The sequence below is a fragment of the Maniola jurtina genome, chromosome 15 (genome assembly GCF_905333055.1).
Source record: "Maniola jurtina chromosome 15, ilManJurt1.1, whole genome shotgun sequence".
Lineage (NCBI taxonomy): Eukaryota > Metazoa > Arthropoda > Insecta > Lepidoptera > Nymphalidae > Maniola > Maniola jurtina.
Window position 1 is genome coordinate 2,037,984 of NC_060043.1, and position 19,249 is coordinate 2,057,232.

At 37.7% G+C, this 19,249-nt stretch overlaps 1 protein-coding gene across 1 annotated transcript; it reads right to left on the reverse strand.

Moving 5' to 3' along the window:
- Positions 1-4,514: 4,514 nt before the first annotated feature.
- Positions 4,515-18,701, reverse strand: LOC123872402 (SWI/SNF-related matrix-associated actin-dependent regulator of chromatin subfamily A containing DEAD/H box 1 homolog). The gene is made up of 15 exons (XM_045916653.1): positions 18,412-18,701; positions 16,958-17,154; positions 16,039-16,352; positions 15,333-15,501; positions 14,808-14,992; positions 14,145-14,338; positions 13,451-13,586; positions 12,965-13,100; positions 12,151-12,288; positions 11,465-11,704; positions 10,680-10,907; positions 9,424-9,635; positions 8,483-8,638; positions 7,793-7,923; positions 4,515-7,121 (listed from the first exon to the last, which is right to left on the reverse strand). The coding sequence occupies exons 1-15, from the start codon at positions 18,527-18,529 to the stop codon at positions 7,045-7,047; spliced, it is 2,631 nt and encodes an 876-aa protein (XP_045772609.1). The 5' UTR covers positions 18,530-18,701; the 3' UTR covers positions 4,515-7,044.
- Between the last annotated feature and the right edge of the window lie 548 nt (positions 18,702-19,249).

Here is a 19,249-nt window from a genome sequence, read left to right on the forward strand (position 1 = left end):
GATGGCGATGTAAACCTATGCTAGTCAATGAAATAACTACTCGGCTCGTCATACCACTAGGTTACCATATAATTAACAAAAAAATCACTACTATAATATATTATTTCAGAGCCTACTTTTCCAAGAAATAGGTTGGTAGAACCTACCAGGTGGTGGAGTCCAATTTCTTTACAGCCTATCGTCCAAAAATAACAAATATTTTTTATGATTTTAAAGCTCATGGCCAGAAAAAGGCCAGAAATGATACTGTAGTCTTCAGCAGATGCACCTACCTACTGGCAGATCTCTATTGTACAAACACGTGACTTATGGATCTTTAATTTCGTTTTAAAGATACCATAGAGCGGAACAGGAACTCAAAAGTATTCACGAAAGATCTGTCTACTAAACATGGCCTGCTGATACGACAAAAAACTGACAACACCTCATTTCAGCTAACTTGAGCTCTTGAAATAAGTGGACTAGTTCTATGGAAAGTTATACATCACAATACAAAGACTTGTTGAAGATTTGGCTAAAGATCCCAGAGCTAAATTGACGGGACACTATACCCAAGATATCCCAGATGCCAGTTTATACGAGATAAGTATGGCTCTCAAACAACTCAAGGATAAAAATTCGCTCGGTGATATCAGAATCACAGTAGAATTCCTGAAAGCGGGTGGCAAACCAGTACTTAAGGTCTTTCAGCGATTTTCCAATCGCCATGATGGGATTTTCAAACCCGTCATGGCGATAATGCCGTAATAAATAATAAGTAATGGTTTATTTGTTGCAATGTGGGCACAAAAGGTTAGTGAATCTTATATTCAAATTAATCTAGTTTATTGCATAACGAAATTACAAAGTTACAAACATTACTCAAGAAGAGTCATAGACTCATCTCGCTGCTAAGCCATGTCTATAAGCTGTTGTTATCGTAAGTCATTATGAATCATCACAATAATAAGTTCGATGACTTTCAGCATCCCTAACAAGCTTGATTCTGAAAAAGCTTAAGCACTATAGGTCACATTCATAAGCTGCGACATGTTATGCATTATATAACTGAAGGCTATTATAATAATCTGCCTCTTTGCTAAGCGTTTGCAAATTATGAGAAAGTTTTTGATTTGGTGGAAACTGGGGCTGTATTAAGGTCGCTATTGAGATGCTGAAACAACTGCCTGTTCATGCAAATGCTGAAATAGAATCCTGTACGAAAACACCATGTCAGTCGACATATAGGACCAGACTAGGCCAGTCCAATTGCAGTGACAGAGTGCACATTGAGACGTAATTCTCTGAAACTCTTTACCGCTGCTTTGGAAGAAGTCCTTATCTTTAAGCTTGGATTGGAATGAACTTGACATTAACATCAAAAGAAATTCACCTTCGATTTGTCGTTGACATAGTCACTATCGCAGAAACTCTGGGAAACCTCATTAGGTTTCCCAGAGTTTCTATATTTACAGCTCAATGACCTTTGCAAAGTTTCACAACAGATGGGCCTGAAAATGAACATGAGTAAGACGAAAATTATGTCTAATTCTTATGTCTCGGCCCACCCAGTAATCGTTGAGGGCTCTGCACTCGAAATTATAGAAAAGTGTGAGCCTGGAACAGGTACCTGGACCAGGTAGGTAAGTGCAATTTCAAGAAACAGGTCAGCCAACGAATCCGACTCGGCGGCAGCGTACGGAAACTAAATTAGTCTTCGAACAGTGCGTGTTACCAGTGATGACATATTATGGATCCGAGATAATATGGTCACATATTATAATGGGATTCATAAGAAAGTTCAGAGTCACTAAGCGGGCAATTAGAGAGCTATATTTGAAGTTTCTCTACGTGATCGAATCTGGAATGTGGATATCGGTAGGAAAATCAGAGTAACCGGCATAAATGGGTTGCGAAGCTGAAGTTTAAATGGCCGGGGCACATAATTCGAAGGACCCATAGACGTTGAGGTCCCAAGGTGCTGGAACCTCGCACTGTAAGGCGCAGCGTTGACAGACTCCCACTAGGTGCACAGACGACATCAAACGAGTCACAAGGAGCCACTGGATTTAGGTTGTGCAAGACCGTGGCATATAGAAGTCCCTACAAGAGACCTATGTCCAGTAGTGGACATCCATTGGTTGGAAATGATGAATCGGACTACACATACTACATTTTTTTTTAAATTATAAACGACGTACACTGTTGTATTTAACACATACGATGACACTCAACCCGTTTTTTCCAGCGTAATTTGTTGTAAGTATCTTATACAACATTTTACAAAGATGATACACGCCGTAAAATGTTGTATGAACAAAATCTCAGAAATATGAAGTATTTCTATAAATTATCTTTCAGAATATGTTAAAGTACTGTAAACTATAACTAAATACCGAATTTCACAAAAACATATTGAAAAATGGAGCTTTAATTTCAATTTATATCTTTAAAACGCTCTACTGAAAAGTTGTAGTTTTGGGGTTACAACAACTTACGTGGGAGGTGTCGATATATTTTAACACTGTCATACAATATTATTTTATGTAGATTTTGTGTCGCACGGAATTAGTCTACTTTGGTGTTTGGCATAATATTATTATCAATGCGTTTTTTGAGTGCAGTGTGCGCAGTATGATTTAACATCTCGCCAATTTGATAGAATTCGAGTTCTCAGAGTATTACAGAACCAAATATTCTCGATTTAAAGTATAAAATTCAGTGCCACTGATTTTAATTTCGCAAGGTTTCAGCTTGGAGAGCTTTAAAACAAACTGGTTAAGGTTTATTTTACTTTAACGTTGGAATGTTTCGATGCTCGAAATCTATCGACGTTGGTAAGTAAAATCTAACTAAGCCCTAAGGCTGAGATCTATAGAGCGCACTTTGACTTTGCTCAGTCTTAAGATTGAGTTAAAACGAGACAGATTTATGTGACAATACCTCTGTCTCATTTTAACTCTGTCTTAAGTCAGAGCAAAGTTCGCTGTATAGATTTCACCCTTACAAGTCAAGTTGTTACTTATAGTCAATATTCGACTATGCGAATTAACCGCGCGGCTAAAATCGACACATTTAAGGCCTAGCCCGCACAACGACTTTTATTCGCGCGATTTATTTTCTTCGTACGAAATTTCACCTACACGCACTGCGAATGCGGTGAGCGCCATACAACTCCATACTGCACAAAACAATCGCGTGAATTTAACACCGCACTGCGTGTTTGTATCAAATCACACATTTTTTTCCCCGCGCGATTTTAAAAAAAAGTATATTAGCCATTTTTAATCATGACTAACATTCCCATTTCCCCTCCAACTAAGCGTAAAGCTTGTGCCAGGAGTGGGTACGACAATAGTGCAACGGGTGGGGTTTGAACCGCCGACCTTTCGGATTTCAGTCCGCTCCTATAACCGTTGAGCTATTGAGGCTATGGATAGGCAATTTTATATCGCCAGTGCGGGTATCTCCATATGATTGCAAGTGGTACAGAATTGCGAAAAAAACCGCGCGATTTTTATTCGCTGTGCGGGCTAAAAGGAACAAATCAGAACTTGGGTTCGTAAAAGATTTTTTCATAAGGAATGGATAAAGCAACGGATGAAATTAAATTAGCTACTTAATTTTAAACTAAAGCTAAATAAATAAACTAATTAAACGTTAATATTAATTACAATTACTATTCACAGTGGCGCGCATCCCATACAGGCACAAAGGCACCGTAGACCCTTAAAGTTAACATTATTAAAAATTCATCCAAATACATACGTTTCAAATGTGAAGATCGTTGACAAGTTAGGTATATAGGCTCTTGTTAGGTATCAAAATTTATTTAAATAGACTAGCGCTTGGCTGCAATCAGACCTACTGGCAAGTGATGATGCAGCCTAAGATGGAGCGAGCTTGCCTAGAAGACGCTTATTCACTCTTGACTTGAAGGTACAAATATTAAGTGGAGGGGAAAACGGATGCCGGAAGGGCGTTCCATATCCTGGCGGCCTTAATTTTTTTCGCTTGGTTTCATCATCATATCAATTCAACGCCAGACCTCATCTGTGCTTTGATTTCAAAATGAGAAGGGCTTAGGCCATAGTCCACCACGCTGCCCAAGTGCAGATTAGCAGACTTCATACTTTTGGGATCATTATGGATAACTATCAAGCATGCAGATTTGCTTAAGATGTTTTCCTTCACCGTTAAATCAAGTGATATTTGATTTCTTAAAACGCGCGTATCTTCAAAAAATTAAGAGATGCGTGCCCAGGATTAAAGCTAAACTCCGCATCTCGAAGTCTTAACCACTTTTACTTATATTACTGAATTATTTTTTTAGGAAAAACTAGAAAAATATAACAACTACAAAAAGGTAAGCCATAACACTTAAGAAAATCTCAGTAGTTATAAGTTTGACATTTCAAATATGGCGATAGATGGCTTCACATGTGAAACGCATAAACTTACATACTTTCATATTAATTAACATTATCATTCTTAATCATTTGTTTGCGGTAGGTAGTGAAATAAGAATACATAAGAACTAGTTATTAATTTATTTGTTTCACGTAAATATCAGAATTTCTAGTAAAATATTAAAGTAATTTATTACCACTAATTTAATCAATAAGAGTAACTTAAAAAGTAAAACTTTGTCCATACTCATAAGTCCATAACACATTGCACGCCGCAGGTTTTTTTTTATTAATCTTAGAATACAGTGTGTGTGAGATTCAACATCTCATCAACGTTGTTAGAATTCGAAGGTCGAAACACAATAACGTCAAAGCAAAATGGCCCTCAACATGCTTAATTTAAAGTCAAAATTTCAATGCCACTGATTTTAATTTCGCAAATTTTCACATTTGAAAAGGGCGCCCATATACCCGCCATATTGAATTTTTTAAAAATATAGCCAGTGTCACTCAAGATGATGTACGGACCCTATAAATACAACTCTGTGGAAACATTTAGAAGTTATGGTGGAATAATGAAACTCACATACACACAATATTATATGAACCCTGAAAACATCACACTTCTTTTCATGGCAGTATAAACAATTTATTGTTTAATTTATTCAGTTTTTTTATTGAACTATTGAATACTTTGTAATATCACTGTTAAATACATTTTTGCAAGCAATTTTAGTTTCTCTACCTATATCTTACAATAATTCATCACCCATTAGCATATTGTTACTACCATAATGTGATTAATGGAAGGGGTCATAAACTCACCACCCTCAGCATTGAGTAGCACAACATACAAGAGTTTTATACGCAATTTTGCTGAATATATTATTCCCATTCTAAAGAATTATCTAGTCTTTTTTTTTTGTTTATTTTTTATCTTAATATAATATAGGCAATATACAAAATTCCTGTAAAGCGGAATTCACATTACTAAATTAGTGGCACGAAATTAGTTTGACATTAATTGTGTGAAACTAATTTCACGCTTCTAATTTTGTAATGTAAATTCCGCTTAAGGTATAAGTTTTCCTGTTCCAAACAATAAATATAATGGGCGCAAAACAAGTAGTTCAATCGGAAGTTGCAACATGGCTGTTGCGCAGGTCAAAGACTAAAGAGTAATGTGCACTCAAATGCCTCGTTTTCAGATTGTACTACTTGTATCGCGCGCACTGTATTTATGTCAGAAATATCATGTCTTATACATTTAATAATCTCAATAGTAATTTTTAAGGCCAGAAAATATTTTATATATTCCAAGTGCTACTGCGAAAGTGATCAGGGTCAACAGTGGCTCGATTCCGGTAGAATGACAGTTAGAATGTCACAATCGCAATCACCTCTGATTGGTCGACGCTCGCTCACCATTGGCTACAATTCAGTGTTGCAACAAGACCACCATAAATTGAGCTAATCATAACAATTGCGATAGTAATAATGATTGATGCAGTTTTCCGCAATCGACCAGCTGGTTTCCTGACGTCATTTTCACCGAATTCATGTATTTGTAATACTAGACGATGACTTGATCCGCATGGATTTATGTTTTAAAAAATCCCATAGAAACTGATTTTTCAGGATATAAAATAGCCTATGTCTATCCCCAGGATGCAAGCTATTCCTATACCTTTTATCAAAAAGTCAGTTAAATGGATGCACAGTGAAAAGCAAGCAGACAGACATACAGACACACTTTCGGATTTATAATATGTATGGATTAGATAGTGACCATGACTTTATTGACATGGATTTAATTTTTTTGTCATCATTCAATATTGATGACACCTACGGTCACTCATCATATTTTCTTTGGTGTGCTCAGATCAAGAGTAGGCAAAAAGAGAGGTGTATGTATTCTTAGTCACTACTTTAAAAGTCATGATAATCTTGGTCATGACCTGTGTGTTAGGCTGTGCTCACTTTGCATACGTTTTCGTACAAATTCTGTGAGCATGTACGAACATGTACGAACAATCCCAACCCTTTAAGTAGTCATATAATATGTACGATCAACTCGTGTTCAGTGTGAGCATACCCATAGTATGTGAAGAATCAGAATCGTTCGTATCTTTTAATACATATTCGCACGATTGAATTTCGCACGCATACAAAGTGAAGACAGCCTTACTAGTTTATTGAGGTGCATGGATTTCTTAGTTTACGTGCACTTTATTAGTCACTATTTTATTGGTCATGACAATTTTGGTCACTAGCGAGTCATCGGGCGTCATCGTTATACCATAGAGATTGTATAACGATGACGCGCTAGATAGCCCTCTATCATTTGCTGGGTAAACTTAAACCAAAAGCATATTATAGGTGGCGCACTGCATTCTTAATAATTTAGTGTATTCTAACTTTTATGTAGGTACTATTTAAGTCACTTTTTATTCATTCACTAGTCATGACAACTTGGGTCACAACAAGGACATCACCGGTCACTACTCGATGACAATCACATATACAGGCGCACTGTGTTTTTAGTTTACAAGCACTGTTTTGGTCACTATTTAAACGTTAGTCATGACAACTTTGGTCATGACAAGCGTGTCACTGGCCACTATTCGAGGACAATGACACCTTCGGAGGCTCCCTGTCATTGGTTGGGCGCGCATAAACCAAGGGCAGCCGAAAGGAGGCGGACTACATTCTTCTGTTCCGTTGGCTCGTTTTCTGTAAGCAAAATTATTTGAAAATTATAATGCGTAGTTTATTTTTAGGCTTATGGTTGACTGCAATCATACCAAATAGTAGGCAACGACGCTACGAGCCTATAAGATGCATAAAAGTTTTCATATATTGTATTTAGGTGATTTCTTTACAATAACATTAATGTCATACTATCTTGTCTCTTGAAAACGGTCATTGGATGAATACAATCATGCTTAATTAAAAAGCAATGATAAAGTCTAAGTTACTCCAACTTAGACTAGTGTTTGCCTAGAAGATGTCTTGAATTTAAGTTATATGAGGCAGGAAATATAGACTCCAGGAGGGTATAGTAACGTTTCTGATATGAACTGCTAAGGTGTGGAACCTTAGCAGTTCATATCAGAAATGTTGAGCAAAACATGTCATAAGAACTAAGGCACCACAAGTGGGCTTATTATGAAACTAGCCTATGCCCACGCCTATACAAACTTCAAACCGCTTTTTTACCCTCTTAGGGGTTTAATTTTCAAAAAACATTTCTTAGCGGATGTCTACATCATAATAGCTGTCAGCATGCTCAGCCCAAACCCTCAAGTAGTTTGAGTTGTGCGTTGATAGATCAGTCAGTCAGTCAACTTTTCCTTTAATCTATATTAATATATTTAGATAAATATATGCTTTTTAGAACGTACCATCAACCCCAGTGACGTGCTTTTCAAGGTTCAACTTCTCCTGCGCAACTTGGTATATGCCCTCTTCTATAGTGCCCGCACTCAGCAGTCTGTAGATAGTGACGGGTTTGATTTGACCCATTCTATGACATCTGAAATATTTCAATATTAGCTTGTTAACCTCGAAGTTTCATCCAGTCCATCTGTCTGTATGTTTTTTTTCATAAACATTTAAAAAATCCAAACTAATATTATAAATGCAAAAGTGTATGTCTGTTACCTTTAAAAGATCATTTTAGTGATAAGGCCGCCTTTGTAACCTAGCACAATTAATTTCCTGCTTGTTTTTGTTTTTTAAATATGTACTAGTTCTTCAATTATGGAAGCAAGGGATCGACGTGATTTTTTTGCATTGTTATAGTTAAAGACATGAAGAGTAACATATGCTACTTTTTATAGCAGATTTTTTTTTTAAAAACTGAAATCCATGCGGATGAAGTCGCGAGCATCATCGCAATTTCGTCCGCGTGGACTACACTTAAACATTTGTTACCCCCTCAGGGGTTGAATTTTCAAAAATCCTTTCTTAGTAGATGTCATGTACCTGCATGCCAAATTCCAGTCCGGTCCGTCCAGTAGTTTAAGGTATACATTGATAGATCAGTCAGTCATTTACCTTTTCCTGTTATAAATTAAGATAAGACACTTTACCTATCCTCAGCCTGTTTGTCATTGTAAGGGTTGAAATCAATGTCATGTATGATGACAGTGTCCGCGGCGGTGAGGTTGATGCCAAGACCACCCGCTTTGGTCGACAGTAGGAAGACAAAGATGTCCTCATTGTTGTATTGGTCTATTAGCTCTTGTCTGGAACACACAAGTAAAAAAAGTTAAAGAATATAAGTGCATAAATCATAGGTCTGGTCTGGTAGGAGGCTGCGGCCGTGGCTAGTAATCACCCTACCGGCAAAGCCGTGCCGCCAAGCAATTTAGCCAATTTAGAAACCAAAGGGGTATGAGTTTAATGAAAAAAAAAACTGCCACGTCACTTCCGGGTTAACCCGCTTCCATCTTAGACAAGTAGTCAAGAGCTGACTTGTATCTAAATAAATAAAAAACAAATTGAATTGATTGTTTTTTTAGGGTTCTGTACCTCAAAGGAAGAAAGGAACTCTTATAGAATCACTTCGTTATCTGTCAGACGGACACACCTGTGTCTGTCAAGAAAAGGGAATTAAAACATATAGGGTACTTCCCATTGACCTAGAATCATGAAATTTGGCAAGCAGCAATGTCTTATAGCACAAGTAAAGGAAAAATCCCAAAGCTGTGAATTTGTGGTTACATCACAAAAAAGTACAAAATCATGTTCCTGATGACTGCACAATCGGTAATTCCAGGATGTTCAGCATCAACACGCCTGGATCGACTGAAGATCAGCACTCTTAGAGCCTATTCTTTGATAAAAGATGGCGGATACAAAACAGCTGTAACAGAACAGCTGTTTTGTACCCGGCTATCTTCGGCGAATGCAACATTTGAACGTTACTTCCGAGTTAATCTGAAGTTGTGCCTAAAAATTTCAATTTTCAATCTAAAAATTCCAAAAATTTTGGATATAGGTACCTATAAAGTTTATGTCATAAAGTTACCTCTCGTTAACTGCAGTGGTGCCATCGAGCCTCAGGTAGCGATGGTTCCGCAACTGCAGGTAGGGCTCCAGGATGTCCAGCATCATCGTGAACTGACTGAAGATCAGCACCCTGTGCCCCTCGGCCTTCAGTCTGGGCAGCATTTCATCCAGCTTGAGGAACTTTCCCGAGTCTTCTATTAATGGATCTGGTACTGCAAATGCACTTATACACTGAAATAAGAAAGATTTTCATAAGAAACATGGTTCTTTTTTTTTAAAAGAACTAGCGACCCGCCCCGGCTTCGCACGGGTGGCCATTTAGGCAGCGTTCGCGAGAATCGTTAACGTACGGCAGTTTTTTCGACGCCTTACTCCACAATTTTCACTACCACGAAAAATTCTATCTATTTTCCGGGATAAAATATAGCCTATACGGATTCGGAAGAATCCCTCTAAGTAATGGTAAAAGAAATTTTGAAATCGGTCCAGTAGTTTTTGAGCCTATTCAATACAAACATACAAAAATACAAAGGTTTCCTCTTTATAATATTAGTATAGATAATAACCATGCTAATCATGACTAATACTCCCCTTTCCCCTCCAATTAAACATAAAGCTTGTGCCAAGAGTGGGTACGACAATAGTGCAACGGGTGGGGTTTGAACCGCTGACTTTTCGGAATTCAGTTCGCTCAACCATTACGCTATCGAGGCTTTTATGGTGGTGAGTTTAACTCATGAAAGAAACATTGGCAATTTCAGTTCCAAGTGATGCAGTGAGAGAATGAGGCTCCTTCACTGCTAACTTCACTCAAAAATGTAAACCATACTAATGTTATACAAGCGAAAGTGTCTTTGCTATTTTTCTTTGTGGGACACTTTACTTTTGATTTTCCCGGACTTTTTGTCCCGAAAAATCAAAAAGTACCCATGGAATTCTTAAAATCCTAAAACCATGCAAAGTTGCGGTCACCATCTAGTATATCATAAGAGTGTTGATGTACTGAATTAATTTTAGTAAAATTTTGAATTGAAGAAATTTCTACATCACACTAATATTATAAAGGAGAAAATTTGTATGTGTGCGTGTGTGTGTATGTTTGTTACTCCTTCACGCAAAAACCACTGGACGGATTTGGCTGAAATTTGGAATGGGGATAGATAATATCCTGGATTAGCACATAGGCTACTTTTTATCCCGGAAAATCAAAGAGTTCCCACGGGATTTCGAAAAACCTAAATCCACGCGGGCGAAGTCGCGGGCATCGGCTAGTACCTGATATTGCTGGGTGAGCTGATGCATCTGAAAGTCAGACTTGCACATGAGGTCTTCAAACGCATACTGCTCGTTCTTCTCCTTATAGCCGGGGTCCTTTGTCAGTCGGCTGGCTATCTTCCTCGTAGTGTTCTGGTCATAGAAGTATCGCAGGAGCAGAGGGTGGTTGGCCAGTTTACGCATGTCCATCATCATTGACATGCCGTTTTGTTCAGTTGTTGAGTGTATCTATACAAAAATTAAATAAAATTTTTTTTTTTTTTGGAAGAGTCTATATGGCCACAACTGGTCAATCTATAATAAAGATCTGGTCAAGTGCGATTTGAACTCGCACACCAAGGGTTCTGTACCATCGTACAATAAATAAGACTTTATATTTTTTGTAATGTAACCAGATTCGGTTTCGGTTTTCAGATTTTTCCCTTTACTTCTGCTATAAGACATTGCTACCTACCAAATTTCATGATTCTAGGTCAATTGATTCCCTTGAAAGGTCTTGACAGACACGACAGATAGATGACAAAGTGTTACCACTTTGTCATCTTCCTTTTTTTTCTGAATATACAGAACCCTAAAAAAATCAATTTTAAAATTGGTTTCCTACCGCAAACAATTCAAGTTACCTGTACATTCTAAAATAGATTTTATGCATAATGGTTTTTGATATATCATGCAAAATGTTGAAAAAAAAATTTGAGTACTGAACCCTCGGTGCGCGAGTCTGACTCGCACTTGGCCGGTTTTTGATAAATATATTTTTAAAAATGATTTAAATATGAACTTACCGTGCCGTCCTTAGCGGAGAATCCTGCTATGAGATCTTTGTACTGTCTTTGTTGTTTCTCTGACATTGGACATAGCACAGTCTGGTTGGTTTTCTTTGGCAAGTCTTGGAGCACATCAGTCTTTAGTCTCCTCAGTACGAATGGCTTCATGATCCTCTTGGCTTGTGTGATTTGACTCTGTTCAAAGGCTGGTATCTCTTCATCGGTGCTGCCCTCGGCTTTCTTTGTTGTCTTTGCTTTCTACAAAGGAAATTTGCTGTATTTCGTTTAATGATTTCAAATAATAGCATATTTTAGGGCACAAATTGCAATTCACATTCTAGCTGATTGTAGAAATCTCTGAGATATGTATAAGCTGTTGTAGTTTGATGATAGTAAAAAGAATACCCAGCAGAGTTTGTTGTGGGCTCTTCTCAGACCTGGTCGCGTTTGGAACCCTCACAACCTTATCTTACAACTACTACAATGTGACAATCAAAAAGTGTACGATGATACCCAATTTGCATAAAAGATTATGATTTTTTTGATTTTTGTAGTGCACATTATTTCAGTTATAGTTATTACTGGGTAGTTTTGCCTCAAATAAAAAGTTTATTATCGTTAAAATTATTATGTTGATGCACAATGCACTGCAGTCAATTTTAAATAAAATATCATAACTGACAAAAAAAAAAGGAACCACTCACAGCATTTTTCTGGAATAGATTCTTGAGGTCTTCGGTCTTTCCGGAGAACATGTGAGGCATCACAAAGCAGAGCAGGGACATCAGTTCTATAAGATTGTTTTGTAGAGGAGTACCAGTTAACAGCAACCGGTGCTTGGACTGCGAAAAATGGCCATTTAGGTTAATAAATAATCTATACTTATTATAAAAGGTTATAGAAAAAAAAAATATCTATATACTTAAATTAAAATAAAAAACCAATTTAACAATTCTTTTTTTTTCAAAATTTGTACTATCAGGGTAGTACCATGAAGTTTGATAAAGACTTGATGAATAGTTTCTGCAATAGAAGATGGTACTTTTCAACGGGTAACAGCAAATCAATCGCGATCAGTAATAATAGCTTGGTAAAAAGTAGAATCTTAACCGTAATATCATAAATGCGAAAGTGTGTTTGTTTGCTTGTCCTTCCTTGACACACTAACAAAACAACCATCGACTTGATTTTTGGCATATAGTTGACAGGTCAGATAGTAATATAGGCTATTTTTTATCCCGGAAAATCAAAGAGTTCCCACGGGATTTTCAAAAACCTAAATCCACGCGGACAAAGTCGCTGGCATCAGCTAGTAAGCAAATAAGGTTTTTTAGTACAGTCCAACAAAGCTCTCTTGGCACTTGAGTGAGGGCGCTGTTGTAGCTTTATGCCAACACAGCGAACTATATCAAAAAGTGCACTTCTCAAGACGGCGGCTTTAGTTCCGATTTTGGCCACGCGCCAAAAGAGCCTTGTCGGACTGTATATTACTGTGGTAAATGAAAATTGTTTATTAACCTTAATTTTGAGAAGATTATCATATCTTTGTGTGGACATGTTCTTGAGCATGTGCGCCTCGTCGTAGACCACGTAGTGCATGGGCGTTATGCGGAACATCTTACGTTCCTCCGCACAACTGCTCACCATTGTGTACCTGGGAACAGTAAGTTTCGTTTTAATTTTTGTTATTGTGTATTAAAAATTGAACCTTACAGGTTTAAGTTAAGGAACAAAATTAACAAGATAAAGTTAAACAGCACTAAAACCCATGTTGCTCATTGTACTTACTATATTTACAGTCAGCGATCTAAGCGGAAACGTTGCGAAATTAAAATCAATGGTACTGAATTTTCGACTTTAAATTATGTATCTTTAGGGTTCATTTTACTTTGACATTATTTTGTATCGAGTCTCGAATACCATCAAAATTAGTGAAAAGTAAAATCTTATACTGAGGTTACAGTATGCGATGTTCAGCCAAAACAAAAGATGCTGTATACTTACGTAGTAAGGACTATATCGATCTTGTCCAAGCCTCTGGAGTATTCTATCCGAAGTTGTCGCCTCTCCTCGGGGACGCCGTAGTACTTGCTCACGCGTAACGCGGGGCACCAACGGGCCAGCTCACTGCTCCAATTGTCTGAAATCATTTTCCAAAGTTTTGATATAAGGCAGATCTAAATGAAGACAGTGACTGCGTATTCAAGAGAGATCTATTAGAGCTAACTTTGCTCGGACTTAAGACACTGTTAAAACGAGACAGCGTTATACCGTCTGCATAAATCTGTCTCGTTTAAACTGAAACTTAAGTCTGAGCAAAGTCAAAGGGCGCTCTATAGATTTCAACCTTACAGTCTCTTGCCGCGAAATTTGTGAACTGAAAACTTCTTTAGGCGATTTTAAAAAGTAGGTATCATGACCCTTAACAATGAGAAATATGATGCAAAGAGAGTGTCATGATCCTCAACAATGAGAAGTATGATGCAAGGAGACTCTACTCTACTCTATATTAGCTAATGTGTAAGGTATTTTGAGCATATTCAATGTACATTTAAACTATTTAGTGTAGTTTACATTGCTTATGTAAAATATTTGCACGCCATTACATGGCAAGTGTAGTGACACTAAAATAAATTGTAAAATCTATGCTAACCTACATTTGAGCAAATAAATGATTATTATTATTATTATTACTTACCAAGTGTGGAAGCTGGTACGACAATCAAATGCGTGCCCCTCGCCTGCGCGGTTTCCTTCAAATGTGCGAGGAAGGCTATGACCTGGATGGTCTTGCCCAGACCCATTTCATCAGCCAAGATGCCCGATACTCCTTGCTTATGTAACACCGCTAGCCAGTTGAGGCCGATCAGCTGGTATGGGGCTAGTTTTAAGCTGAAAGAAAATAAGATCCATACTAATATTATAACCTAAAGTGCGTCTGTTTGTCTACCTTTCTACTAGCATTTCACAGCCCAAGAGTTTAAGCGATTTTAATGAAATTTCGTACAGAGTTAGCTTACATCCCGGGCAAGGACATAGGCCACTTTTTATCCCGGAAAATCAAAGTTTCCACTCCTGTGGAAGGCCCATCCGTTTAACGGTTAAAATGTTTGGTACAGAGGTAGATTGCATCCTGGAAATTGACATAGGTAACTTTTATTCCAGAAAATCAAAGAGTTCCCACGGGATTTTTAAAACACCTAAATCCACGCAGACGAAGTCGCGGGCATCACCTAGTAAATGATTTTTATTTACAAAAATAATGCTGACATAAGTTTTTGACCACTAACTCCCAAATAAGTAAGAACTGTGTTATGGGAGTTGTGCCTTTCCTGTTACATTTTTGTCCTAACCAACTTACTTAGGATCCAAAATAGCAGGTTGTTTTAACCTGCCCGCGCCCGCAGCGACCGCCGCTTCCAACTGTTGTGCCAGTCCCACGCACTTCTTCATCAGGCGCTGTATGTTGTTTCTGGTGCATAGTAGTTCTTGAGTGGCGTTTAGGAGGTCAGTGCTTAGCATTTTATTGCAGTTGAATTTTTCTACCTGCAAAATAAAGATCTTTGTACCTCAGCCGAATTTATGCATTCTAGTGCAGTCATTAACGTGGCATTGTGGACTGAACAGACATATGTTCAACCTCATCCTCTTTGCCGAGCCTACACAAATCCGTGCCTGGGGGCTTGAGCCCCATTGTGCGGATATGTGTAGGCGCTGTAAAGAGGATGACGAAACTCCCCTATACATCATCTGTCAATGTCAGGCACTAATGCATAAACAAATAGTATTGGACGAGAACTGCAAAACGGATGGCGATCACAATAAATCGGCAACGGTCAACGTGACACATAGCTTGGGATAAAGGGTAAGAAGAAATTATAAGTACCATATCTAGCCATCCTCTGAAAGGTCTCTGTGCGATGATCGCTTCAGCCTTCTTCTGAGAACACCCACTGAGCAGGGACAGCTCATTCATACTGCTTGTGTTAAGGAACTCAAACACTTTCCTTTTGTCTCCGATCAAGTCATCTGTCACTTCGTTGTCAGAGTCATCACTGGAATGAAATTAAGAACATATTTGTTTTAACTTTTTGTTTTACGCACAACAGACGGAAACGTTTAAGTGCGGAAACCAGCCCACAGAGAAGAAAGATATTTGTTTTACTCACTGTACAAATTTCAAAATGTTATAAAAGTGTCTAAGCCTGAGATCTATAAAGCGTGCTTTGACTGTGCTCAGACTTAAGCTTCAGTTAAAAAGAGACGGTTTTATTTCAGCAGTATAGCGTTGTCTCGTTTTAACAGTGTCTTAAGTCTAAGCAAAGTCAAAGTGCACAAGCAGTTTTTGATTGAAAAATATATAGAAAGTGAAGTTATTCTATTGAAAATGTAACCTTAGAGGCGGAATTAAACTATCGCTATTTAATTAGCTAACTAACTAAAGCTGTCTGTTAGCCGCGACAGATACACACAGTGCACATAGTCATTTGGAACGCAGTTTGCTAGAATTCTATCGGACATCTCAGAGCTTAAGGACGGACCAAGGTTACGTCCGCTACAGGACCAACTGGGCCTCGTGAGCTAGGTCTCACCTATCGTACACCCTGTCGTCCTTCCCCTTCCTCACTCCGTAATCGTCATCCTCACTTCCGCTGCTGCCGCGCCGCGCTCGCCCCCCCTTGCCGGCGAGCGTCCTCCTAACCACCAAGCCCTGTCCACTGGACGCACCACTGGTCACGCCACTGGTCACCCGCAACACACTCAACCCATTAGACCGCGCCAGCTGACCGGAGAAACCTGGTCGCGATACCGGATTGCTGGTTTCACTTTCTGGGTCATATTTAAGCAGTTCGTCTCTCGATCTCTCTTCGTTCCAGCCGTGTCTTACGAGTGTGGTTTTTACCAGCTGTAAGCAAAACAATTGTCATAAGGAACTACAGAAGTAACTAAATCATACTGACGACGAAAAAACACGCCACGCGCTTTTCACTAAATGGAACAAGAACTTTTACCCCCCCCCCCCCCCCCCCCCCCCCCATTGTGGCAGAATTTTTTTCACATTCCAAATTATGGAATCAACTCCTTTCAGCGGTATTTCTACTAGATTTTGACATGGGTTTATTCAAGAAGTGGATCAACAAATTCCTGAAAAGCTGACTTCAACCAACTTCTAATAAGAGAGCCTCGATAGCCCAAAGGTTGGGGAGCAGACTGAATTCTGAAAGGTTGCTGGTTCAAACCCCACCTGTTGAACTATTGTTGTACCCACTCCTGGCACAAGCTTTACGCTTAATTGGAGGGGAAAGGGGAGTATTAGTCATGATTAGCATGGCTGATATTCTTTAAAAAAAAATAAAGGACAAGGTTCTCAATTCAGCACACATTTTTAAATATCTTGTCTTAGCACAAAAACTTTAGGCAGTTTAAACAGACAATCAACCTTAAAACAAAACTGAACGATGCCTAAAGTTTTTGTGGTAACATCACTACTGTATATTATGTGACACTTACTAGTGGTGATATATCAGGGAACATCTCCATCATATTCCTGAATCTTCTCTCTTTGACTGCAGTGGTCAGTTCCACAACCACAGTTTGTTTCTTAGCAGGGGACGCCTCATCTGAGTCTGAGTCTTGGACCCTTATGCGCTTGTATACTATTGGTGCATTTCTATTGGTTGTTGGGGCTGGCATCCTTATTATGTGTTCTGATGATATAATACAAACTATTAGTTGCCTAGTTAGATGGTGAGTTAGAAGGAAATGTAATGATGGTAGAAATAAAAAGCTTTTTGGAATTGGAAAGTTACATTATTCCTGAGTAACATATGCTATATTTTATTTTCAAAAAAATTAGAGATCCCTATGAAAATTGTAATAAGCTACCCGTGTAAAGTCAGAGCGGGTCTCTACTAAATGAAAAGTACTTAATACAGAAACTAACAAGCATTAAAATTATCCATTTATAGACTGTTCAACTTTATTCAGAAGAGCAGTATGCAAGCAGTTCTCTGATGTTTCAGATAAGCAAATATTAATATTTAATCAGCTACTCTATTGTAGCTAATTTTGCTGTGCATAATAATCAGTAAACTTGACAGGTCTAAATCTAGTGATATCTTTTTCTGCAGGGAGCATTATGAAAGGGATCGCAAGACATTTAGATTTAGAATTAGAATTTAGATATTAGTTAAGATGACATTGTGTACACCACAGTGCCTAAATTCTGATAGAAATTGTAGAATTGCTAAGTCCAGTTTAAGAAAACTATGCATCTATGAAGATAGATTGCTCCTAGCATCATTAAAGCTGGCTTAAAATATTTTGTTACAGTATTTTATAATAAACATTTCACAATAGAAAAAAATTGTTCAATGGACAGGTTATGGATCAAATTACATAAGATTTTATTTTGTGCAGATCTGAAACTTTAGCTTCTGTGAATAGTTAATTAATAAATTGTAACTTAATTAAGGGCACAAGATTTTAGAGTTTTTCAAAAATATTTTTATCTTAAGTAAATATATTTTAAAAGATTCATAATAAAGAGGTGTAAGTACAGTACATGCCTAACTTAGTTTTTGTGGGAATTTAAAGACGAAAATGGAATGATCTTATAGAACTACAACTAACAATTTTTGAATGTTTTACAAGTTTTAAGTATTCTTATCAATGCATTTATTAGGACACTGAACTCTTAAAATATTTACAGTTCCAGTATAAAACAGAGTGTAATTGTATAAGCAAATTCATAAGTAACAGGTACACATTGTTGCATACAAGAAAAGTAATTCCCATAGCAAGGGAAAGAAATCTCGAGCAAAAACCGGCATGGCAAAAAACAAGAAACCTTGAAACGTGACGAGATGGCATTCGTTAAACGTGGTCATAACTTTTAATCAACTGTGTCCCAGACACGCACTATCAGAATTCTTTTTTATACAAACTTTGGAACGAATACTTACGAGAGCCAGATGGAGATGAGGTCACTGTCAAGGAACTACTGGGTCCAGGTGTAGGTTTCCTTTGGAACCTGTACTGTCTTAGATAACTTATTACACTAGGGCTAGTACTTTCAGACATCGTGTCAAACGATCCTGACCTAATCTACACGAAACTGTTGTTACAAAAATTAGAATTATGTTTATTAATTACGTGAAACTCTTTGTAAAAACTGTAAAATCCTTACACCACACTCCTCAAGCACGAAGACAACACTGCGGCCATTTTTGTCCGCGAGACTAAAAAGAATATTTTTTACCAATAGCAGTGATCTATTATTGACAGAAAACTAATTTAACCAATGAAATTCGAGGTTTTGACGATTTGAAGAAAATAAAATTAAGTTGTTATTCAAATTAACCAATCAGAAAGTTTAAAAATTATAGAATCTAGCTTTGATAGTGATGTGCTAACTTTTAAAATTGAATAAGCTATTGGACTTCGTCTGTGTTGGTGTTAGCTGGCGGGCGTGCTCTGCCTTTTTGGAGTGTTTTTTTTGTTAAACCTGACTGGAAAGCGCTCTAAGGGGGTGCCGTGCGTATGTTGGCGAGCGCCGGCACAGACAGGGTCCATACTTGTATAGTTTAACTAACTTGTTACAAATAACTACAAACTTGACATTGGCTAATCTTTGTAAAGCCAGACGAGAGCGAAAAAATAAATAAATAAGCTATTAGATTATTGGTAGACATGTATAATTTTAAAACCTCGCTAATGGGGGAATTCAAGGATAACTTTTTTATTTTACTTTATTTTTTTAATAATTATTATTCATTAAGTATTATGTAGAGCATGATTTTT